Here is a 26,021-nt window from a genome sequence, read left to right on the forward strand (position 1 = left end):
AAGAGGAGTTACATTTCATATTCTTTTAACTTTGATGTTGTGTTTTTTAAAGTCTCTTAATTAATTGACTTTTATTTTATTTTATGGTCCACAAATATTTCTTATTGCATTTAAACTATCATTGCAGTAGCTTTATTTCTGGACCTAAAGGTGTCAACATCAAATATCCATCATTTTTACGTTTTGAAAAGTTAAACATTTCTATAAAATAAATGTAATTCTTTCCTGTTGTCATGAGATTTTTGTGGAGTGAATGCTGGTGAGAAGAAATTATCCTAAATTCTTCCAAGGTTTTAGAGTTTTTCTGATCTTTTTTCTCTCTATATATAAAGTTTTATTTTTAAAAAGCATAACAATATATAAAGCTCTCATATTCTAGCAATTTTGACTATGTTGAATGGATAAACCTGATAAAATGAATACAAGAAAGGTTGCATTGAATTTCATTTGAGAGTTTTTCTGATCTTGGAAAGAACTTTCTTTTAGGAGAGAAACCTGATGAAGAGAGACAGGAATTAGGGAAAGCAAATGAAACATCTTGTGACACTGTGAAACATGTATTGAAGTAATTAAGGTATGAAGGTGAGAGAGCAGTGGTCCAGCTAGCAGTCTGGAAAGGCTGAAGCAGATAATTGATCATAACTGAACTGAAGTTCCAGAATTGTGGTGGTTAGTGAGATGCCCCAAGACCAGTCCATAGCATGATACAAACAAGCCACTCCCACCTTCATTCTCAGCATTACCCCTTGTCCTGAGAACCTCTCTTTACTTATTGAACCACTTTCTTCCCATTGAGGAAAAGAGGAAAGGATTCCACTCTGCCCATCACCACCAGAAAGTAGAAATTTGATTATTTAAATGATTGATGGTGTTTCTGTGTTATCACAACAACTATTAAAGAATATGGGCATTAACAATGATTTTAGTCCAATACAATATGGGTTCTGTCTGAGATTGGAAGAGGGAAACCTAACCCAAAGAGGAAAATAGATTTTCCTTATGTCAGGTTGAACTGCTGTTGAGTCAGAGAGAAAAATTTCTCATCTCTGAGTTTAACCATGTGCTTGACTGCTCTTGAACCTGGAGAGGAACTTAACGTATAAACAAGCCATCAGTAGTAACTGCAAGGTGTGCTTTCTTCAGATAACCACCCTGTTATATATAGCCAGTCATCTCTAAAATGGCTATATACAAAAAGACTGTCAGACTTGTACAGTCACAACCTACTTTTCAGTGAAGGTCCCAGAGTAGAGGAATAAAACAAGGAATCCAATTTAATTCTATTAAAATAAGTCAAATAAATTCTTGAGCTTTGTATAGGTCAAATTCACTTGGTCTATTGTCAATATAGTCCAATGAGAATTACTTATATTGCCTCATAGTAGCTGAAATATAAACTCCACAAAAGAAAATAATAATTAATTCAATTTGGATTTAATCAAGGTCTATTTATCTTATTTGTTGATTTATAGATTCATAGAGATATTATTAACTCACAAATCAAAATGGAGAATTAAGGAAATTCTGTAGATAGCTCACACCCCAAAACACTTACACTTCATTTATCTATAGTTTTGAGAATCTTTGAGAAGTAATGGAATGATGTGAAGGAATTGAACTGAACTGTCAAATGACTCCATTGTCTACTTTTGTGAAAATGATGATGTTCTAGAGGTTTGAATAATTTGGTTATGAGAAGGCAAGAACCTTAGAAGAGCTGAAAGAATGCAGTGGTGAACTTAGTTTTCCTTCATTTTTATTTTAAGAGATACAAATATAGCATACTGAATTTTGAATTTATAAACAACTTCAGCATGGCTCTTTGTCTGCTGCATCTGTTTTCCAGAAAGCCCAAGAGCTGTGTTCTGTTAAAATCAAAAAAGAAAAGGTGGTCACTCTAAGTGAGATGTGCAGTTCTGAATGGAGCTTACTAGAAAAAATCAAATTACACACACACACACACACACACACACACACACACACACACATATACATATATAGAGATATTAAATATATAACCACATATACTTAAGTTACATATGATTTTGATACTTAAATGAAGCTATTTTGTTGGAAATTCAAGTCAAAGAAGAAAGGTTCTTTCGTTTCAAGATTAAAAATAAAAGATCTAGATGACTTTGTGAACTAGGGCTTAAACATATACACATGTACATGCATACACATACACTCTTATACATGAACACCATGTTCCAACATCCTTAATGTAGCATAAAGTTATAGGTCACCCTAAGGATTTTGGCATATACTGTGTGTATATGCATATGTGTGTAAATATATATGCATGCACACATGTATATAAACATATGTATATCTATATACAAATAAATACACCTTTTTTAGACTTATAATTACATCAGTATAAGAAGTCCAAGTATATGAACTTTATCTACCAATATAGGTTCCACATTTTTCTGGAGTTTACTGCCCTAGAGAGTTGTCTTGAGGCTCTGAGAGGTGTCCGTGGAAACAAAGGGTAAATATAAGAGAAGGAAGACATGAACCCATGTCTTCCTGAATTCAAGGGCAGTCCACAATTCACTACAATATATTATTTTCTCATATCAATCGATAGAATTTCTACAATTGAACCATTACTATAATGAATGGAAAGTGTATACATCTTTTTAAAAAGTCTTTTTTTGTTACTGGATCATTTAAAGAATTAAGCAAAGGAAAAATGATAGATTAGGTGTTAAATTGACTTTGCTACTGATTCTTATATAATTTAATTAAAGGGGTCTTTGACTCAGCTTTTTAGAAGTCGTAGATATTTTAGAGATCATATTGGCCCAACCTGTTGTTTAGAAATTGAAGGTGGGCCAGATGTTTCTGAAAATTAATATGCCCTAAGCCATAAGTCCCAACTACTTGTTTCATACCCCTGTCTCCCTCCCACACACTTACTCCCTTACCTAACACTGGCTAAGAGTGAAAATAAGAATGATAATAAGAAAAAAATGATAATGTTATCACTAATACACTATTGTAAAGGGAAAAAGGAAACAAATCCTGGAAAAATTTGTAATTTTTTCCTTGAAGATTAAGCTTTTGAACTCACCTTTGAAGCATGTGGGAATTTCAATATTCCCATTTAAGCACTGAGCATCCACAGTGTAACTGCATTTCCTTTCTTTATTTTTACAGAAGAAACTAATGATTTCCCCGTGTAGAATTCCATTCTTAAATTTATCTTGTATGTTCACCTTCTCTCCTTTGTATAGCACAGTAGCTTTTTTAACAGGAATTTTACAAGATGCTATAAGAAATAAAATTTGTGAATGGTATTCAATCAAATTAAAGAATGTTCTGTTAAAATTTCCCTAGAGAAGGATGTAGATTATTAATGGGTCCATAAAGTGAATTAAAGAAAATATTGAATGGAATGTCACCAAGAATTTTCATGGTAAAATTCTTGCTATTTTCCTCCAATCCAGATCTAAAAAGGCATGTTTTGAGACACCAGAAATTTAAAGATTAAAATGGACATAGTACCGATCTTCAAAGAGTTTACTTATATTCTAGTTGGAAGATAAGGCATGTACTACATAACAATAACCCAAGTCAGAATATGTTTAATATATAATAAAGTACTCAAATAGATTTAAAAGATGCTTCTAACGATTTAGATTGCCACTCATAAATGTCTATTTATCCTGTGAAAATCTTGTCCATTTCCTCCCCTGTTTGCCACAAAAAATTCACCCAAAGTACCAGACTTTTCTTCATTACTTTTGACGTGATGAAAGTAATGAAAGAATTTGTGGATACCATATAAACAGCTTATCTTCTCTTTCTATCATATATTTCCTATTGTTTAGGCTAGTAAAATTGACAAGACTGATATGATTCATCTCTTATATGTACTGATTCATCTCATATATACTGGTCATTTGACAAGAATCTCACATATAAAGTGAAAACAGATTAAAATTAATTTTATTGTTGCTTAGATGTTCCATTCTCTCTGACCTCATTTGGGACTTTTCTTGGCAAAGATACTGAATTAGTTTTCCATTTCCTTCTTCAGCTCAACTTACGGATGAGGAATTGGGCAAACAGGGTTAAATGACTTGGCAGCTTTATATATAAATGACTACAGCTAGTAGCTATCAGATTAAATTTAGGAAGATGAGTCTTCTTGATTCTAAACCCAGTCCTCTATCCACTTTGCCCCCTAACTGCCCTTAAAATTTATAGATGGTCTAAAGACTGTCTGATTTTTATTACCCTCTATATCTTTCCTATCATCCTGCCACCATCACTGTTGATGAGAAAGGATGGGGGCATAGAAAATTAAGAGCCAGTTTACTTTTTTGTTTCATAGGTTCTGATGGGTGAAAAAAATTCATCCATCTCCAAGTAGTTAGTTTCCTAGGGATGTGCTTCTCCATAGTTAGTCTTAGTTTCTTCCCAGAGGCATATCTGAAGGTCTTTTACCATGGAAGAGCCTCTCAAACCCTATGTGGAGTCATATACTCTGGAACTCATAGTTGTTGCTTTGTCTTTTTTTAGTTGTATCCAGCTCTTTGTTATTCCTTTTCAGCTTTTCTTGGCAAAGAAATTGGAATGATTTGCTATTTCCTTCTCCAACTCATTTTACAGATAAGACTGAGGCAAACAGAGTTAAATAACTTGATCAGAATTACATACACTAGTAAGTGTCTAAGTCTGGACTCAGGAAGAGAACTCTTCTTGACTCTAGATTTGGCACTCTATCTACTGCACCATCTAGCTACCCCTGTACAATAGTACATATGACTGAAGATGAACTTATTGAAAAAATTATGTGACCACTCTAGGAAACTTTTCCCAGGTATCAGTTCATCACCAATACTGTAAATCAATGAAAGAAACTGAGGATGCTTAACACAGAAGAAAGACCTTTAGGGGTTATGACAACTGTATTGTAGTATAAAAGAAAGTTACATAGAAAAGGAAATCAAAAATATTGACCCCCTAAAAAGAAATGAGAAAATCCACCTCCCTCTTCTCATTAAATAGGTAGAAACTATGAATACAGAACATATCAGACACAGTCACTATGGCAGTTGATTTTGTGTACTATAATTTTTTGGTACAAGTGAAAGTTCCCTGAGGAAAGAGAGAGAATGATCGAGGGGAATATCTGAATATGACTATGATATAAATATAAAGAGTATCTAAAAATAATAGGAGTTGGGGTGGCTAGGTGGCACAGTGGATAAAGCACCGGCCCTGGAGTCAGGAGTACCTGGGTTCAAAGCTGGTCTCAGACACTTAATAATTACCTAGCTGTGTGGCCTTGGGCAAGCTACTTAACCCCATTTGTCTTGCAAAAAAAAAAAATAAAATAAAAAAATAAAAATAATAGGAGTTGATTTTGTTTTGTTTGACCTAAGAGAAAAGACCTATGTAGGAAATGGAATAGTTAGGAATTGAAAAAGAGGCAAATTTAAGTTTGATATAAAGAACCATTTTCTCCAAGTAAAGATTAAATAACCAACTGCCATAGTGAGACATGTTCTGTTCCCATAATCTCTTTTTTTTGCTTTTTTTTCAAGGCAGTGGTATTAAGTGACTTGTCCAAGGTCACACAACTAAGTAATTATTAAGTATTTGAGGTCATATTTGAACTCAGGCCCTCCTGACTCCAGGGTCAACACTCTATCCACTGCACCACCTAGCTACCCTAGGCTCTCTATTTAATGAAAAGAAGGAGGTGAATTTTCTCATTTTTTTCTTGGGGACCAATATTTTTGATACCTTACAACAAGTAGATTGTAAACAGATTTCTTGTTCAATTATGGATTGAACTAGTTGGGCTCTGAGGTTCCTACCACTCAGAGTTTTATGATTCCGTGTTTATGCCACCAAGTCTAATCCCAAGCAAATTTCCTAAATATGAGCACACCTTATGCATATATAGGAGTTATGAATATTTTTGCACTTGCTAAGTCACTTCAATGGCACAGCTATGGTATGATGAATCATGGTACCAAGAATGTGAGATGTAAAAATGTTTCTTCAGGTAAATTCAAAGAATTTTCATAATGAAAATCACATTTCCATACCTTTACATGTTGGTGATGCAGACCAGGTTCCAAATTTTCCACATTCTACTTCTTTTGGTCCATCTAGGACATATGTCTCATGGCAGCCATAAGTGGCTTTGTCCTTATAATAAATAACAGGACTTGCAGGATAGTTTACAAATCCATTATCAGGTCTTGTTGGAAATGGACATTTTACTTCTGAAAACACATACACGGAAATATTTGTCAAAGAGAAAGAAATAATAATGTGATTGTGGTTTATAATGGAAGATTAGCATTAAGAGTTTCAAACACTGTGTTGGCAAATATTTAACAATGAACTCTCTGAAGTAAATTTTAACATGGCATACTTTTTAGTTTAATTTGCATTACTAGAATTTTTCATCACTTTCATATGACTAGTCAATCAACAGAACAATAAATGAAGCCCTGCTTTATAGCATTTGCTAACTTCTAAAGTGTGAATGCTCACATTAGAAATTTTTTTTTTAGTTTTTGCTAGGCAGTGGGGTTAAGTGGCTTGCCCAAGGCCAAACAGCTAGGTAATTATTAAGTGTCTGAGGCCAGATTTGATCTCAGGTACTCCTGAGTCCAGGGCAGGTGCTCTATCCACTGTGCCATCTAACTGCCCCCACATTAGAAATTTAACAATCTTCAGTAGGAACTAACTACAGCAAAAAAGTCATTTAATTTCTTAGTACCTCAGTTTGCCAATTTGAAAAGCTAAAATAATTTATTTTCTTTCCTCTTCAAGAATCTATAGTGATTTTATTTTTAAAAACATTTATAAATCTGTAATAATTAACTATTGAAATCTATCAAATCATTTGACCTTTGAGATAATTACAAAGTATATATAGCTCCTAGATATCCGGTTTCTCTTGAATAAGAATATAAAAAAAATAAGATTTTTTTATACATATTCCCCCAACCCTACCCACAATGGCATTATTTAATTTAGAAATAATAAAAAAGTTCTTGCTGGGATCCAAATAGCCCATTTGTACCTTAATTCCATCAAGATCAACCTTCAACAACATCTGATATACATTTAGCCAATGAGTTTCATTCACTGACTTTATAAAACTTGTTCCTTATAAACACAAGCCCCTTTTAATATAATACTAAAGCTATTTGCTCTGAAATCATTAGATTGTTGTTTTTAAATACTACAAAAAGAATTTAACTTTTCTTAGACATAAAAACATATGCTTTAAAACCCCACCAAAGCTTCACTTCACTTCAGTTATACACAGGAATGGATATATACTAGATTTTTTCATTACACATAGACATTCCACTGACATTCCTTTATCTTAGTATAATCTCCTTTCATTCCACTTCTTTCTAAACTTCATCCCTCCTCTACTTGTTCTTAATCATAATTGAGACCTCTAAACCCTCCACCCCTCAATATTTCCAAAGGCCATTACCTTATCTTTATCTGACTTTATTTTTTTCCTGCTTCAACTATAAACCAATAATTAGCCATTTCAACTCTACATTTTCCTCTTCTCTTGAATTCTTTGACTCCTTTCTGTTTTTTTCTTGCCAAGTATCAACCATGAATTAGTCTCATCTTGTCTCCTCTTCTTCTATTCAGTAGCAGCTAAGTGAAATTCATATTACTCAAATCTCAAGTAAAACCTCTCCCAGAAAGAACATAATCCTTTTGTTCCTCCCTAATTGATTGCCTAGTTCACTCCCCACTGAAGCTATTGCCAACCTTCTTTTCCATTCTCGTCTCCTACATTTTTCCCAATCCTCTCAGCTAAAGATTTTATCTATTACTTTACTGAAAAAACTGATATTTGTCCATGAGCCTCTATCTTTCATTCATACCTCAAAATCCCTTGATATTATTTCCTATTTCCTCCTCCTTTCCTCCATTCTCTAAGAGGTAGCCTTCTCTTTTCTAAGGCAAATCTCTCTCCATCTGTACTTGATTCTGTCCTCTCCTTCTCTCCAGATTATATCCTCAGTCACTATCCCCCCACTCCTTGAATCTTCATCCTTTCCCCATCAATTTATTACTTCCTTACTGCCTTCAAACATGCACAACTATCCCTTATCCTTATGAACAAAACAAAACAAAATTTCAATAATTTCCATAATCACCTCATTATTCTATTTCTTTTTTAGAAAAATGCCTAAAAGAAATTGTCTACATTCATTGCCTCCATTTTCTCTCCTTTTACTCCTCAACCCCTTGCAAATTGTTCCGAACTCATCCCTCAATTAAAACTTCTCTCCTTAAAGTTACCAAAGTTTCATAATTGTCAATCTTCATTCTTTATCCTTCACTGCTTATCTACCATATTTGACACTATTAAACATTTCTTTATTGTATACTCTTCCTGTACATTCTCCATTCTCTGAATTTTTCTCTCTTCTGGTTTGCCTCCTACATGACTGATTTCTCTTTCTGTTTTCTTTACTGATTCATCTCTAACTGAGACAAATGACTTCCAAATCTATATGTCCAGCCCTAATCTCTTTCCTCATTTTCAGTCCTTTCCAACAATTGTCCATTGAACCTTTCAACTTTTTTTTAACTTTTTTTTTAGGTTTTTGCAAGGCAAATGGGGTTAAGTGGCTTGCCCAAGGCCACACAGCTAGGCAATTACTAAGTGTCTGAGACCGGATTTGAACCCAGATACTCCTGACTCCAGGGCCGGTGCTTTATCCACTGTGCTACCTAGCCGCACCCATTGAACATTTCAAAACAGATGCCTGGAGACATCTTACTCAATCTATCCTAAACTGTAACCATTGTTTTCCTGCTTAAAACCTTCCCCATTCAATCGTCCTTATTTCTTAGATGACACCTCTGTCCTTCAAGGAATTCAGCTTCATAACTCTTAATTATTCTGGATTTCTCTGGCTCCCTTGCTGCACCTGTCCATTTGGTTGTCAAATCTTGCTCTTACAGGGCAGCTAGGTGGCACAATGATAGAGCACCGGCCCTGGAGTCAGTAGTACCCTAGTTCAAATCCGGCCTCAGACACCTAATAATTACCTAGCTGTGTGGCTTTGGGCAAGCCACTTAACCCCATTTGCCTTGAAAAATCCTAAAAAAAATCTTGCTCTTAAACAGTTGTCATAAACAGTTATTGCAACTGATCAGATATGAGGTGGTAAATATTTAACAACTAGTTCTCTTAAAATGTATACATTACTATATCCCAAAATATTAAAATAACAATATTATTATTTAATTAATTTAATATTGCACTTACCCCTGCATTCTGGTAGTTCAGTCCAATTTCCATGTTCTGTGCAACTAACTGTGTCATTCCCAAACATTGCATAATGTGGCAAACAGTCAAAGACTGCTGTGTCTTGGACGTGGGAACTGTTTTCAACTGATGGCTTATACAGTTTTAGGGTTGCAAAATTAGGGATGGATGGTGGAGGACAAGTAATAGCTAAAAAATATAGAAAGTACAACAATTTCTAAATGACTCAATGAATCTCCAAACCCTTAACCTTTCAAAAAAAAGCAAAGCTGGAAATGAAGTGAAAAGAAAAGTAACCCATGCTGATGACGAGAGAAAAAAAAAAACTCCAACTGTAGGACTCATTAGGAGTAATTTTTTAAAATCTGAACTAGGTTAAATAGTGCATATGTATTTACTATACATAGTCCTTTTGTAGTAGTTTTCTTATTTGTAAAAGAGCTAGAGAAGGAAATAGCAAATTCCTCTAGTATCTTTACCAAGAAAACTCCAAATGAAATCACAAAGAGTCAGTCATGACTGAAACCATTGAACAAATGAGATCTAACTAACATAGACTTTCAGTGGGATCAAGTATATCCACATTCACAAAGTTAAAAAAAATTGAGAATATCATTTAGATACTTTAAGAGAAAAAATGTATTGGCGTGGCATATTTAGGTTTTAAGTTGAAGTAGCAGCCACATCTTGGTCTCCTTCATTGGACCTTGAGTCAGTTTGTATGCCTTAATTGTGGGTATCCTGAAAAAAAGCCATCCTGAGTCCACTTTTCATCTCTCTCTCTTCTATTTTACTTGGTAATCTCATGAACTCCCATTGAATCAATTATCATTTCTGAGCTGATGATTATCAAATAATCTCTCTATTGCCCTCCATTCTCACATTTCTATCTACCTACTGGAGAGCTCCACTTGAATATCCTATAGACATTTTGCATTTGCTATGTTTAAAATTGAATTCATTACCTTTCCTTGAAACCCTCTTTTCATTCTAACTTTCCTACTTTTGAGGGTACCACCATCTTCCCAGTCACCTGGTATCATCCTCAACTCATCACTCGATTACCTACCATATCCAATCTGTTTCTAAGGCTTGTCAATTTTACCTTCATAACATCTCTCAAATCTTTTCCCTTCTTTCCTCTGACATGCCATCACTCTGGGTGCAGGCCCTTGTCACCTCACAACTAGATTACTGCAAAAGGTTGCTGATTAGTCTCCCTATCATGAGTTCCTTCTCCACTAAGTTGCTGAAGTGATTTTCCTAAAGTGCAAGTCTGATCATGTCATGTCCTCTCTTCTCCCTATTCAATTTCCAAGATCAAATAAGAAAACATCTCTGACAAAGTCCTTAATAACCTGCCCTTCTTACCTTTACAGTATTCTTATACCTTTTAACACCCACTCCATATACACTTTATCCTGACCTTGCTATTCCTCAAACAAAGCATGCATCTCCTTCCTCAAAGCATTTTTACTGTCTGTCCCCTATACCTAAAACTGTCCCTCATCATTTCCTTCTCTTAACTTTCTTCAAGTTTCACCTAAATCCTATCTTCTATGTACAGGAAGCCTTTCTTGATTCCCCTTTCATTCTACTACCTTCTCTTTTTTTTGGTTATTTCCTATATAGAGTTTGTTTGGATCTTTGCATGCTGACTCCTCCATTAGAGATCCTTGGGAGTAGGGACTCTTGGCTCTTGGTGTCCACAGAACTTATCAATGTATTTGGTACATAACAGGTAGGGTTAGGGTAAGAATGGTCACTTAAAATAACTGTTTGAATACATTAATGAGAAACTTTTTCAGTGTTTTCTTGAAATCAAAATATGTGTTCTCCTAATTTATATAATTCTGTCCAAAAAAAGGAAATGATGTTTTCAATTGATATCTTTATCAGACTATATATTTATCTTTAGTGGTCATACCTACCTTTCTAAATTTCCACTAACTATTCCATTAATAATACACTTTAAAATTGTGCCAGAAATCAGAATTCAAGTCTGTTGATAACTGACCAAAGTTCACCAGTTTGAATACCCTAGAGGATATGACTATTGAGGAAATTCAGCCACAGATCATTTTGAAAAGTGGACAGTCAAACGCTAATTGAACTGTTATATATGTCTAGAATTTAGGATGTCACTTTTTTAAATTTCTTGAATTAATTCCCTTAGTTGAAATAGACCTCATCTAAAGGTAATAATAACAATAATAATAATAATAATAATAATAATAATAATAATAATAATAATAATTAGATGAATTTATATAGTTCTTTAAGGTTTGCAGAACACTTTGCATAGCATTCACTTTTGTATAGTAGCCATATGAAGAAGGTGATATTATCCTCCTTATATAGATGAGGACTTTTATACTGAAAGATATAGGATCATACAAGAAGTATGTAAGGTACAAGTGGAACTAGGGTCTTCCTGATCCCAAGTTTAGCATTCTATTCATTAAATCACTTAAATGTTTCAGATCTAAAGAATGATTGTTTGCAAGACAATTTCTTTGCCCTATAGTGGAGAATATTATATTTTTATGAACCTACAATTTTAGTAGCTTGAAAATATTTCCTCTTGTTCTGTGTTCTATAACACTGTCCTATCTGTAATTGCTCTGTTACAACATTTCCTGGATAGAACTAGTTATGCAAAATCAGTGACCCTTGTTTGAGGCATGACCAAAAATGAAATGGGATTTGGTCAAAACCTGGAGGCTTACCCCACATTTTCCCTAATTGTTTAGGAACTCCCATCTGCGCAATGGTAACTATTAAAAGCATTATAGTAATAGTGGAAGCATCAGCTGTAGCATCCAACAATTCTAACAAAAAGATTCTCTAATCCTAACTCAATAAGAATTCCAGTTATGCAGAAAAGATTTTTTTTCCATCTATAGCCCCAAAAAGATGTTGTTAGACTTTTCTGAGCCAGGAAGGAAGAATTCAGGGGAACTTTCCCCATATTAAGTACTTACGAGAGCACATGGGTAGGGGAGGATTCCATTTTCCATCTTCCATGCACTTAGCAGAAGCAGTTCCATTGAGATAAAACCTGAAAAGGGAGAAATCATTCCATTACTGACTGAGATAATTTATTAATAATGGAGCATAAATGTTTTCCAGAGTCATTGAAAGGGAAATGTACCACCTCCAATTGAGCAATTTACTTGCCCTATAGTAAGGCTCTCAGGATATGCAAGTACATGCAAATGCAATGAATTCTCACAAGAATTAGGAGATGGAGGAAGCACAATTCTCATACTATAGACAGATAATTAAAGAATGAGAGAATGATGATCTTTGATGGAATAAAAACCCAGAATTCCTCATCTGTAATTACCAGAGAGTGTTTCTAGCTTCTTTTTTGTATCAGAAAGTACAAATAATAGTCAGTATGGTGTACTCAAAAGTGGATTAAAGTAGAAAGATCTGGATTTAAGGCCCACCTTTGAAATGAACTGGTTATACCAATATGGACACGTCATTCACTTAACCTCTTGTTCAATGCTCCAGGCCATTCTAAAATTTTAAGTTACAAAAACTGCTGATCTGAATTGGTAAAGAGAGTTTTCATGAAGAAAGTACTGTGCTAAGAGCATTATAAATATACTCTTATTTCATCCTCACAACAACTCTGGGAGATGAGTGCTATTGATACTTTCATTTTACATTTGAGGAAACTGAGACAACAGGTTAAGTGATATGCCCAGGTTCGCATTACTAGTATTTGAGGTTGGATTTGATACTGATTTATGCCTAGTATTCTATCCATTATACCACCTTGTCCATTACTTGATGAAATTACAAATCTAGGCACCCCAAAAGTTATGATAGTCCATTTCTTCCCAGGACCAGGGCATGAATCAAACCAAGTATCTTTAATACTTATTTTCTGAGAAACAAATGGATAGTATATAAAAGAAAATGAATTTTCCACTGAAATGGTTTTCACATTTTTTCCCTGTCATTAGAACCTATTTTGTGTTGATGTGCTGTCAACAGGTCTGAATTCATGAATGATGTTACTAAAAACGTTTTGATCAGATAAAAGAACTGTTTTCTTCTTACTCACAATGTCCCTCCACTTCCATTTTGAATCAAAGATCTACCATAAATATTTATTCTTAAGGACCATTGTCAGTGTGATCACAATATCTTTGCTTGAAAAACTTGTTGTTCAGTCATTTCAGTCATATCTGACTCTTCATAATCCCATTTGGATTTTCTTGGCAAAGATACTGGAGTGATTATTCATTTTCTTTTCTATTTATTTTACAAATGAGGAAGCTGAGACAAACAGGATTGAGTGACTTGCCCAGGGTCACATGACTTAGTAAGGGTCTGAGGCCAGATTTGAACTCATGATGAGTCTTTGTGACCCCAGATCCAGCACTCTGTCCACCTAACTTCTTGAAAAGTAAAGCATACAAAATCATAGGATATTAAGATCAGAGACAGAAGGAATCTTAGAGATCACTTAGTGCAACTCTCTTCATAAAAAAGTTGAGGAAACTGAGACTCAGAGAAGGTAAATGACTTGACCCAGGATCATATAGATATTATTTTATACTCTACTATGATAAAGCATTTGTCCTGACTTCATAAAAATTATATATTGTGAGTAGAATTTAAGATCTCAGCAAATGGAAAAGTCTTTAAATACAGATTGTTCTTGGGTTTTATATTTGTTACCTGAAGACCAACCAAAGTTTGGAGAAACTTGTCACCAGATTAGTGGTAGAGTGATTGATCTGTCAGTCATCTAGCATTTATTAAATATCTTCTCTGTTCCAGACATTATAGCCATTGTTGTTGTTGCTTGCCCCTTTTCTCAAAGAGAACGAATGACAGCAGGAAGGTGATGTCTTGACTTGAAATGAACTGGATTTAAGCGAGGCAGTGCAATGTCACAAGCCCCCTTCTCTTCTCAAGAGGCCTTTTTGGAGTGGAATCACAAGACATGGGTCATTGGTGATAGCTCAGGCTGCAGTGGAAGACTGATCCTTTAAGCTAAGGTCTTTCCCAGGTCTCATTTTGTTTGAGAAAACCTCCATTTGGTAGTTAAAGACTTGGTAAGAATTTAGGTAAAAGATGACCTTGCCTTAACAAAAGAATTAATCAGGAAGAAAAGACCATCAGAGTTTGTCATCAGAACAGAAATAATTGCTATTTACATTTACTCCGAACCATCAAAACCCAAACAATGAGCAAGTGAGGCTCTCACTGATTGGTCAATAATAGCCCAAGTCTGACTTTTGTGAAAGCAAGATCATCTTTTACCTCAATTCTTACCTAGCCTTTAACTACCAAATAGGTACTTTCTCAGACAAAATGAGACTGTAATAGACCTTAGCTTAAAGGACGCAAGGTTTCTCACTGCATCCTGGGCCATCACCAGTCATCCTGTCCTTTGGGCTTTATCAAAATCTGAATTATTAGAGCTAAATTTCAAGAAATCAAAAATGAAAACTACAGGAGACAAATGAGTTGTTTTATTTTTTTTTAAAAGAATGGGTGTAAATAGCACTTGTTTTTGTTCTGGTCACAAACACTGAGGGTCATCCCCTCCCTGATTCTTTTGTGAAGGCAAAATATGCTATTTTTTTACCTCAAATCTTACCTAGCCTTTTACTCCTGAATGAGTGTTGCTTCAGACAAACTGAGACCTGGGAAAGACCTTAGCTCAATCTCCCACTGTGTCCTGGTCATTACTAAGTGCTAAAAATAGGGGGGAAAAAACAGTCCTTAGCCTCAAGAAACTTATATTCTACTGTTAAATACAACTTGCACACAACTATGCATGAACAGGATATGTACAGGGTAAACTGAAACTTCAGAGTGGTGGCACTAATATTAAAGGGAAACAAAGAAGGTTTCCTGTAGGTTGCTCATTATAATATATATATATATATATATATATATATATATATATATATATATATATACAGATATATGTATACATACATATATCTGTATATAGATAGATATAGATATATATATATATGGGAGGGAATGCATATACCAATAAAATCTCAAATTCTAGAAGTACTTATATACATATATATATATATATATATGTAGCAGATAAATGATTTCCTACTGCTGTGGTTTAACTATGTGATAAATAAATAGGCATTATTCTTCTCCATTGATAAGGGTTTGCTGGAATCAGCTGGAACAAACTCAGGGGATCCAACTATTAAATTTTCAATGTGAGCATTTATGCCTCAGAAATCAGCAAATGCAGCAAATATCATTTTGTTGATTGACTGTCAAAAGAATGTGGTGGAGAAAAAGGAAAGGAAGGGAATGAACATTTATATAGCAGCTATTATGTGCTATATGGGCAGTTAGATGGGGTAGAATCTGGGTACAGTGGGGTCAAAGGGGTCAAATTTGATCTTAGACACTTGCTGTGTGACTTTGGTCAAGTCACTCACTTGTCTCACATCCAGAGCTGTCTCATATTAGGTATGTCCTGATTCATATCTGGACATTGGACCCAGATGGCTCTCGAGGAGTTAGCATACCACCCCCTCACTCAAATCCAATTCATGCATGACATCCCCTCCTTGAGGTGCTGTCATTATTTCCATTTGTCAATTGAGGAAACTGAGACAAATAGTTTAAGTGATTTGCTAAGGGTCAAACAGTAAGTATCTGAAATTAGATTTTAATTTAGCCTCAAATTTCAAAAATGATAATTATTTACTTATGTATAAATATTAAATGTCATTAACTTAGGAAAAGTTAATAAAGATTATATTTTAAAAGTTAATCACTGCTCTAAATTATTATTGATTGAAAAAACACAAATTAAAACAACTCTGAGTACCACTTCACACCTATTAGATTGGTCAATGTGACAAAAAACAAAAATGATGAAAGTTGGAGGAAATAAGGTAAAATTGAGATATTAAGTCATTGTTAGTGAAGTTGTCAACTGATCTAACCTTTCTGGAAAACAAGTAAATACATCCAGAGGGAAACAAAAACTGGGAATACTTTTTGATCCAGCAATATCACTACTAGGTCTGTATCCCAAAGATATCATAAGAAAGGGTAGAAGACCTCACACTTACAAAAATATTTATAGCAGCTTTTTAATAGTGGCAAAGAACTGGAAATAAAGGAGATGCCCATTAATTGGGTAATGGCTGAACAAATGGTGATATATGTATGTGATGGAATTCTATTGTTCTGTAAGAAAACATGAGTGGCTGGACTTCAGAAAAACCTGGAAAGACTTGTATGGACTGATGCTGAGTAAAGTAAACAGAACCAGGAGAACATTGTACACATTAGCAACAATACTGCATGATTGTCAACTTTGATGGATTTGCTCTTCCCAGCAGAACAATAATCAAAGTTACTTCTAAAGGATTTGTGATGGAAAATACCATCCACATCCAGAGAGGGAAATATGGAGTTTAAATTCAGACCAAAGTTACTATTTTCAATTTTTAAAATTTGTTTTATGTTTTGTGTTTTTTCCCTTTCGTGGTTTTTTCCCTTTTGTTCTGATTTTTTCATAACACAGTTAATATAGAGATATTTTTAACATAGTTAAACATGTAAAATCTATATTAGATTGCTCTTTGTCAAGGGGAGGAGGAGGAAAGGGAGGTAAGGAGAAAAATGTGCAACTCAAAACCTTACTAAAAATGATTATTGAAAACTATCTTTACATGTAATTGGAAAAAAATAGATTTATTTAAAAAAATTAAAAGTGGATCATACATACTTTTTTCTTCCTTAAGAGGAAAAGATTTGGTTTATAAACATGTATGGGCACACTACCCATTACCCTCCCTATCTGTATTTGCCATTTAGTTTTTCTGTTCTATCATCTCAGCAGTTTTATTTGTCTCATATATGCAATTCATCCCTAAAATCTTTTAATCTGGAACTTGTTAATGAGTCTTCACCCATAAAATTCTGTTGTTTCAAAGTTTTACCTCTACTCCTTCCAGAAAGTAGTAAATCAGAAATAGGAAAGTTAAATTTAACAATCATCATTCCCTTTGACCCAGCAATACCACTACTGGGTCTATGCCCTGAAGAGATGAGGAAAAAGGGTAAAAATATTACTTGTACAAAAATATTTATAGCAGCCCTGTTTGTGGTGGCAAAGAATTGGAAATCCAGTAAATGTCCTTCAATTGGGGAATGGTTTAGCAAACTGTGGTATATGTATGTCATGGAATACTATTGTTCTATTAGAAATCAGGAGGGACAGGATTTCAGGGAAACCTGGAGGGATTTGCATGAACTGATGCTGAGTGAGATGAGCAGAACCAGAAAAACACTGTACACCCTAACAGTAACATGGGAGTGATGTTCAACCTTGATGGACTTGCTCATTCCATCAGTGCAACGATTGGGAACAATTTTGGGCTGTCTGCAAAGGAGAGTACCATCTGTATCCAGATAAGGATCTGTGGAGTTTGAACAAAGTACAAGGACTATTCCCTTTAATTTGGAAAAAAAAACCTAGATGTCTTATGGTTTGATCTGGTTACCTCTGAGAATTCTGTTCTCTTTAAGGATATGATTTCTCTCTCATCACACCCAATTTGGATCAAGGTACAACATGGAAACAAAGTAAAGACTGATGGAGTGCTATCTGTGGGGTGGGGGTGGGGGGAGGGAAGGAAGATTGAGGGAAAACTGTAAAACTCAAATAATATCTTTAATAAAAATTTAAAAAAACAATCATCAATTCATTTTGCCAATCTACTTATCTCTACCCTGTAGTTCAGTAGAGAAACTACAATTTTTTTGCATTAAGCAAAATATCACTGTTCTTACATCTATAAAAAACCATACCAAAGATCAAAAGCTAAAGTTGATTAATCCAAAGCTGGATGAGTCAGTAGAAATTTAATTAAGAGTCGCTCAGTATGTTTATCTCTGCTATTTACCATCTCTGTGATCTAGAACAAAGTATTCTCTTGGCCTGTTTCCTCATCTCTAAAACAAGGGATTTGGACCAGACAAACCCCTCAAGTCCCTTCCAACTCTAAATCTTTCTGAATGAAAAGTCTTACCCTTTATTACATGTAAAGTTCACAGAATTAGGGTATTGAAAGCTTGTATAGCTCACAGCTCCATTTTCTAAAATTCCAGCAAAAGGACATACTCTGGCTGCAATTTGAAAAATAACAAAAAATTAATATATTTTCATGGAATTTTACCTTAAAATAAAGTTAATACATTAGAAATTTTTATGATAAAGTAGATTCAACTGACTAATAAAAGATCATATAACCACAATTACCAGATCACAGAGCAATTTATATTATAAATACTGAGTACTTAATTATTGACCTAGATTGCTATAAAGTTGTTCTAGATAACTACCACATATCTGACTACATGGATCATCAAAAATACAGGACTTTCTCAAATGTGTCTAATGCATCTATATTACATAGACAATCTAAGGAATTATTTTTAGCTTTTGCTTCATACACACACACACACACACACACACACACACACACACACACACACACACACAACTCTGCCTTATACCCATTTGAAGTTTAGCTCAATTTAGATACCATTGTTTCCAATTCTTATCTATGTTTTATCCTCCCTTTATGTTCTATAACAAAATCTTGTTTTATAGTTTCACAAAATCTCCAAGAGATCTCCAAACTTCCCCTTGTTTCTAAATAAACCCTTATTTCTTTCTTCTAAAATTTTTTCTTATTGTCACTGCTTTAACTTCTGTAGTATCTGAACACTCCCATAGAAGCCATAATGGTCCCAAAAATTCCCCCCACATTGAAGTTGGGAAAAAGATAATATAATCTAAAGGGTTAACTTACGTAGACATTTCATGGAACTGGTAGGCCACATTCCGTTGAGAGAGCATGTATATCTTCTTGTTCCCCATTGTGACACATAACCAGGCTTGCAAACATACAAAATTTTTTCTCCTGGCTCATAATTCAGCTTTAATGGAACAACTGTGGAAAATGGTATCTCCTGTGGCCTGGGACAGGCTAAAACAAAACAAGGAAGCACGACTTTCAGTAGAATTCCTGTGTTTCTCTTCAAAAGCAAAGTATATGAATAAAAAAACAATTTTGACAGGTATAGAATGACATACAAAATGATGCATTGTGACATAAGAAGAGCCAAGAAAATAATATCTGTAGCTAGGAACTTTTTGCTCCTTCATTTCAGTTGTGTCTGATTCTTTCTGATCCCATTTAGGGTTTTCTTGGCCAAGACACTAGAGTGATTTTCCATTTCCCTCTCCAGCTCATTTTCCAGAGGAGGCAAACAGGTTGTGACTTTCCCAAGGTCACACAGCTAATAAGTGTCTGGGGCTAGAATTGAACTCAGGAAGATGAATTATAGGCCAGAACTATACTGCACCACTCAACTACAATTTGTTTTCTAGGAAACTAGGAACGCTGAAATGAAGATAAAACTTGAATTATTGAAATGAATAATCTTGATTTGAGAGAAGAGATGAGAAAATATGCCTCCTTTCTTTTGGTAGAGAAGACTATGAAAATAGAATATGTTCTATAAACAATGAAGAAATAGTTGATTTTTTAAAAGATAGAGAAAGATTTAGAACTGATACAGAATGAAGCAAGCAGAACCAAGAGAATGATTTTTATTGAAACATCAATATGATCACATTTAAGGATGTTTATAGAGTGACATACGATGAAATGAGCATAACTAGAACAATTTATACAATTAATAATGCTGCAAAAAACAAATAATTTTGATAGATATATTCTTCACAGAGAAGTAAAGAATTTAAGGTGCAAAAGGATATATATATATATGTTTCTGTAAACAACCTCTAAGGAATTTGTTTTGCTTGACTATTTGTATTTATTGCAGGAAGTGTGGTTTTCTTTTTTTCTCCAATGGGGTAATGGGATAGGAAGAAGAGAAAAGTAGATTTCTGTTTTGTTTTGTTTTGTTTCGTTTTGTTTTTTGGTAATAGTGAGAGAGTCAGACTAGCCAATATGATCAGAAAGGGCAATGATCAATGTTAGAAGGGATATGGGAAATCTGGGACACTAATGCATTGTTGGTGGAGCTGTGAACTCATCCAATCTTTCTGGAGAGCAATATGGGATTACACCCAAAGGGCAATAAAAATGTGCATACCTTTTGATCCAGCAACACCACTATTGGGTCTATATCCTGAAGAAATCATTAAAAAAAAGGTAAAAACATCACTTGTACAAAAATATTCATAGCAGCTCTATTTGTGATAGCAAAGAATTGGAAATTGAGTGAATGTCCATCAATTGGGGATGGCTGAACAAATTGTTGTATATGTATGTTATGGAACACTATTGTTCTATTAGAAATCAGGAGGGATGGGAATTCAGAGAAGCCTGGTAGTATTTGCATGAATTGAGGCTGAGCCAGATGAGCAGAACCAGAAGAACATTATACCATGACAACAACATGGGGTTAATGATCAAACTTAATGGACTTGCTCATCTCATAAGTGCAACAGTCAAGGACAGTTTTGTGATGGAGAATACCATCTGTATCCAGAGAAAGAATTGTGGAGTTTGAACAAAGACCAAAGACTATTATTTTTAATTTAAAAAAGAAAACAATTATCTTATTATGTAATTTTGCTATCTTTTATATTCTATTTTTTAAGGATATGATTTCTCTCTCAACACATTAAATTAGATCAGTGTATAGCATGGAAACAACGTGAAAACTAACAGACTGCTTCTGTGGGGGGTGGGGGAGTGATGTGAGATTTGGGGGAAAATTGTAAAATTCAAAAATTAATTAAATAAACAAATAAGAGATAACATGTAAAATTATTTTCAAACCATAAAAAATTATGCAAATGCTAAATAAAAAATAGTGAGAGATTACTACAGATGTTAAATAAATACACTTTTAAATAAGGTCACTATATTATTAGTTTTACATATTGTTTTATTTTGACACAAGAAATCTCTGACAAAATGAAAGTAATCTTTAAGTAATGTGTAAAAACAAAACAGTCAAATGATAAAACAAGCAAAAAGAAATCAAATATTGTATACACTGACAGGCTTAATCACTGTATTAGATTGCTGTGTATTGTTTTTAACCCTTTCTTTGTTATTAATATATGGTTAATAATGACAGAGGGTTATCCAGATTGATGGTATTTTAAAAACACATCATAAATACTTTTTGAAAAAAATTAAAAATTGTATATAAATATCAGGTTTCACAGTCATTTTCTTAGCTTTCTTTTGCCCAATGATCAGAGTTAGAGAGGAAAAAAGGAACAGTGGTTCAGATTTTTGTTTAATTGCAATCGACTAAATGAGACATGGGATAGATTCCTTATAGATGCAGCACTTTTAGGGAAGACTATTAAAAATTCTGAGAGATATTCATACCTTCCTTGAAAAAAAAAGAAAAAGAATATGCCCTTCAATCACTATTTTTAAAATTTGATAAGTATCCTTAATCATATTTATGTTGTAGGAAGACCTAAGTCCATAATACATAATACATAATATACAGTATAATATAGTTAGGAAAGGAAAATAAATTTAATTTAGGAAAAATATTTTAGAAAGCATTATACTGATTTTAATTTCTCAATCATTTACTAAGTCCCTATTCCCTGCTAGGCCCTGGGATTCTAAGAAAAAAAATAGTTCCTGTCCTTGAGAAGATTAAGGAATATCTATTAGGAGATAAATGGTTACAGAATTCATCAACTGATAAATATTAATGCATATGTAAGTTAGATGGCACTTTTGAAATCACAGGTCTAGGACCCACTTCCCTCCACCAAAAAGCAGATATTTGACATTTAAATCTATATTGTCCTTCATAATAAGGATCTATAGTGATACATAATGATCCTGCCAGCTAAGCTCAGCTAATAAGAGAGATCAAGGGACATTAGAGTATGAATTCAGAGAAGAAAAGGCAATTATTAATCTGGGAGCAGGAGTGATGTAGAGAGATGTTTGGGGATTCCTGTTCAGTGGGACCTGATAGAAGCCAAAGTCTCAACTGGAGCTACTCAACTAGTCATTTAGCCCCTGATGGTCAATTTTCCAGAAAACTGGGGAGAAAGCTAACAAAATTTAGTAAAATTTGCTTCAAGGAGCTAATAGAATTTAGTTTATGATATCAGTGCCAAAGTGAAGAAAATAAGGAAAGGTGAGAGACCTTTTGTTAATTCAGAACATGAAAGAAGTCAGATAAGAAAGGAGTGAAACATGAAAGCTTGAGCCTGAGATATGATGGAATATCTCAACCAATTGCATGTTAAATTTTTAGTGTGAATATTTATAACTTATAAATCAGCAGTGCCATAAATTATGATTTGATTTCTTGTTTTATTGATTATCTAGAAAGTGGTAGAGAAAATGTTAGAGATTAAACTTATAATTGTCCAGTTTGCATTTTTCTACCCAGAGAGTCAATCGTTAAATGTTTATCAGCACATCCTTGGCTGAAAGTCTGGGGGAATAACTGATGGAGATTCTTTTCTCATTGAGAGTTTCTAGGACACAATCTCTCAGGCCATAGCCAGAGGGAAGAGAGAAGAGAGGGAAGATGAGGAAAGAGAAGATGAGGAAAGGGAGGAAAGGGAGAAACATTTAGGAAGCTCCCTACTATATGACCAAATAATGTACAGAGTACATTATTCTTCAAATATTATCACCATTTTATATTTGAAGAAACTGAGGCAGACAAAATATTTATGCAACTAGTAATTGTCTGAGGTAGAACTTGAACTCAGATCTTCCTGTCTCTAGGTCCAGTCCACTTTGATATCTAGGTGCTTCTAGATATATAAAATGAAGGTTATTTAAGGCATGCAGATTGAAGGGAGGTTATCCAGGGTTGCATTGGGAAAAGTCTTGCCTAAATCCTAGTACCTCATACTCCATAATTAAAGAGTTCAGTGTGTTAGAGGGGGAAAATGCTCTGACAGCTCAGAATCCTATGGTCAATAGATTTCAGAAGGAGGGAAGCACAGCAGCCATGGTCAGCCAAATCCACAGCAACAGAACTAGAATTCATATTCACCAGTAAAAATCAGAGAGAAGGTGGTTAGACAGGAGGAAGTCCAAGGTATATTTACTCACATTTATATCAAATCTGTGTGATGGAAAGTAAAAATATGAAAATTTTACAAATAAGGACTTTGAAGTCCATGGAGGTTATGGGTGACTTGTTCTTGATCATAGGAGTGTCTGAGTCAATGCTCAAACTCAGGGCTTCTAACTCCAAGATCAATATTTCCACAGGACCATATGCAGATCCAGCATTCTACAGTTTGTGTGAAGAATTAAGATTAAATTAAAAGAATTTGATTGTTGTAAGATTACATATTTAGATCTGGAAGTGACCTTAAAGGTTATTTAACCCAACACCGTCGTTCTATAAATGAGAAAAGTAAAAGCCAAAGAATTTAAATTATTTACCCAAAGTCACACAGTAAAGGGTAAGAACTGGGGATCCAACTCAAAATTCTAAAAATTTATCTACCCTATGGACACTCCTCTTTCTATCTGTGATAGATTAATTTTCCCTTACTATATACATCCAATGATGATTTTTGTCTTCCTTGAAATATTTTTTAAAAAAAATCTTCCTTTAAAAAAATCTTTAATATTCCAAGGGAACAATGGAAAAGATGAGGGAGCAAAGCTACCCCAGTGATCTTAATCCTATTCAGCACCTGGTTTTTAGGAAATCTCAGAAAGCTAAAAAGATGGTGATAGAACAAGAAACGTGAAAGTGGCACCAGTGAACAGAAAGCCCATTATACTACACTCCTTCAAAACTATCTCCTTCATCTTACTATCACAAGAGCCCAAAATTCCCTAGGAATTCATTACTTTAATTTAAGGACATGCTTCTACAAGACTCCCTCATAAAAATACATGTATATCTTGGAAGGGTCCCATACTATTTCTTCATCAACCATAAGTACCTCACATTCAGTTAGTTATTTGGAAAGGAGAGAAAAGTCTTAAAAGAATGGAACAAACTTTTTCAGAGGAGGAAGAAGGAAATAAAGGTCCAAGTATGTAGTTGTTAAAAAGAAAGGGCAGACTAAGAGATAGAGGAAACCAGGACCTCAGGAAACCAGGAAAAGAATAAGGGCACAGGAAAATGAGAGAAAAGAATCTAAAATCTGTTCTCCATAATTGCAGACTTTCTTTGCCATGCTTGGTCAAGCCCTACCACTGGCTTGCTCATTAATTTCTCTAATATTTTTACAATTAAACCAGTGGGAAAACAATATGAAACAATGGAAAGAAAGCTGTGAAGTTTTGTCTGCCTCCGCATGACCATGATGCTTTCTTGGCCATGATATTGCCATTTCCTTTTCCAATGTTTCCTTATTATATAAATGAGGATCTGAGACAAATAGGGGTTAAATTACTTGTCTGTATTACACAGCTAGTAAGCATCTGAGGACAGATTTGAACTTAGATCTTGACTCTTTCTACTGGGCCATCAGGATGAGTATCAGAGGACCTGAGTTCAGATGTTAACTTTGACACTTAACTTTGTGAATGTGAGAAAATAGCAATCTCTCTAAGTTTTCCTTATTTATAAAATGAAGGTTGGAGTAGATAGACTAATTTCATTACCAGCTCTAAAATTATGACCCTATGAATTTTAAAGAAAGAGGCAAGAGCATCTTCTTTAATAACAGAAGTTACTTTCCCAAAAGTAAAGTAGAACTGATGATGCAAATGCAAATAAGATCCTAAGGTAGGTATTACCAAAAGAAAGCCTTTATTGGAACATAATCAATAATAACAATAACAATAATAATGATATTATTTGTTTAGTGTCTTTAAAGTTTGTATTTTACAAATGTTATTTCATTTTATCCTCATAACAACCTAGGAAAGACGGTATCATTATCATATCCATTTTACAGTTGAGGAAACTGAGGCAGCGAGATCATAAAATCAGTCATTATTTGAGGTTGGATTTGAAATTGATTCTTCCTGACTTTTGGGCTAGTTATCTATCCACATAGTTAAAGTAGGAAAAAACTAAATGATAAATTTAAATGATCATTATTTTTAGATTCTAGCATATTATATTTGCAGTCTATGTAGGTATTTTCTTAGGAAAAAAGGGTTCTAAAGACTTATTAGGTCATTAATATAGTGAATTTCCACTAGGAAAAAATGTTTGTTATTATATAAATTTGTATATTCCAATTCTTAAACTATATTCCTAGCCATATGTTATAAAAACCTAATATTGCATGGAAAATTCATGATATAAATCATAGATATATCCCCTAATACCAATTTTATAAAGGAATCCATCAATTTTTCTTGAACATTTACAAATACTAAATAACTGGAAGCATCAATTATTTTGCAAATGAAAGAACTACTTACTCAGTCCTGCATTCACATAATGGCAAAGAAAGCTCACCAACAGGACCAACACAGAAGAAATCATGATGAAGGATCACATGCAATCAGAATGGCCTCTCTCTCTTAAAAATAAAGAAACAACCAGAGAATGTTAAATATTAACCATTTTCATTTACTTTGATCTTTGTAAATAGAAGATAAAGTATCAAGATTTGGAATCAACACAGATATCTAGTATTCTCTAATGATTTACAGTAATTTCTATAGGTTTATTGTGAAATATTGGATGGTATTTCCTTTATTTCAGAGACATCTGTAATAAACTGCTTCTTATT

General features: G+C 34.0%; 1 protein-coding gene across 1 annotated transcript; it reads right to left on the reverse strand.

Annotated features, from left to right (window-relative positions):
• Nucleotides 1-1,739: 1,739 nt before the first annotated feature.
• APOH (apolipoprotein H) lies at nt 1,740-25,800 on the reverse strand. Its single transcript, XM_074224745.1, has 8 exons — nt 25,708-25,800; nt 19,138-19,314; nt 18,352-18,448; nt 12,277-12,353; nt 9,293-9,481; nt 6,072-6,251; nt 3,080-3,277; nt 1,740-1,865 (listed from the first exon to the last, which is right to left on the reverse strand). The coding sequence occupies exons 1-8, from the start codon at nt 25,769-25,771 to the stop codon at nt 1,810-1,812; spliced, it is 1,038 nt and encodes a 345-aa protein (XP_074080846.1). The 5' UTR covers nt 25,772-25,800; the 3' UTR covers nt 1,740-1,809.
• Nucleotides 25,801-26,021: the final 221 nt, after the last annotated feature.

The sequence above is a fragment of the Macrotis lagotis genome, chromosome 2, assembly GCF_037893015.1.
Source record: "Macrotis lagotis isolate mMagLag1 chromosome 2, bilby.v1.9.chrom.fasta, whole genome shotgun sequence".
Classification (NCBI taxonomy): Eukaryota; Metazoa; Chordata; class Mammalia; order Peramelemorphia; family Peramelidae; genus Macrotis; species Macrotis lagotis.

Bases quoted from the DNA above. Each gene is read 5' to 3' on its own strand.
- APOH (XM_074224745.1), bottom strand. From the start codon at position 25,771: ATGATTTCTTCTGTGTTGGTCCTGTTGGTGAGCTTTCTTTGCCATTAT. The intron at 3,278-6,071 runs GTATGGAAATGT...TATTTCTTATAG, and splicing joins TGCATCACCAACATGTAAAG to CATCTTGTAAAATTCCTGTT. The intron at 1,866-3,079 runs GTGAGTTCAAAA...TGATTTTAACAG, and splicing joins AATTCCCACATGCTTCAAAG to AACACAGCTCTTGGGCTTTC.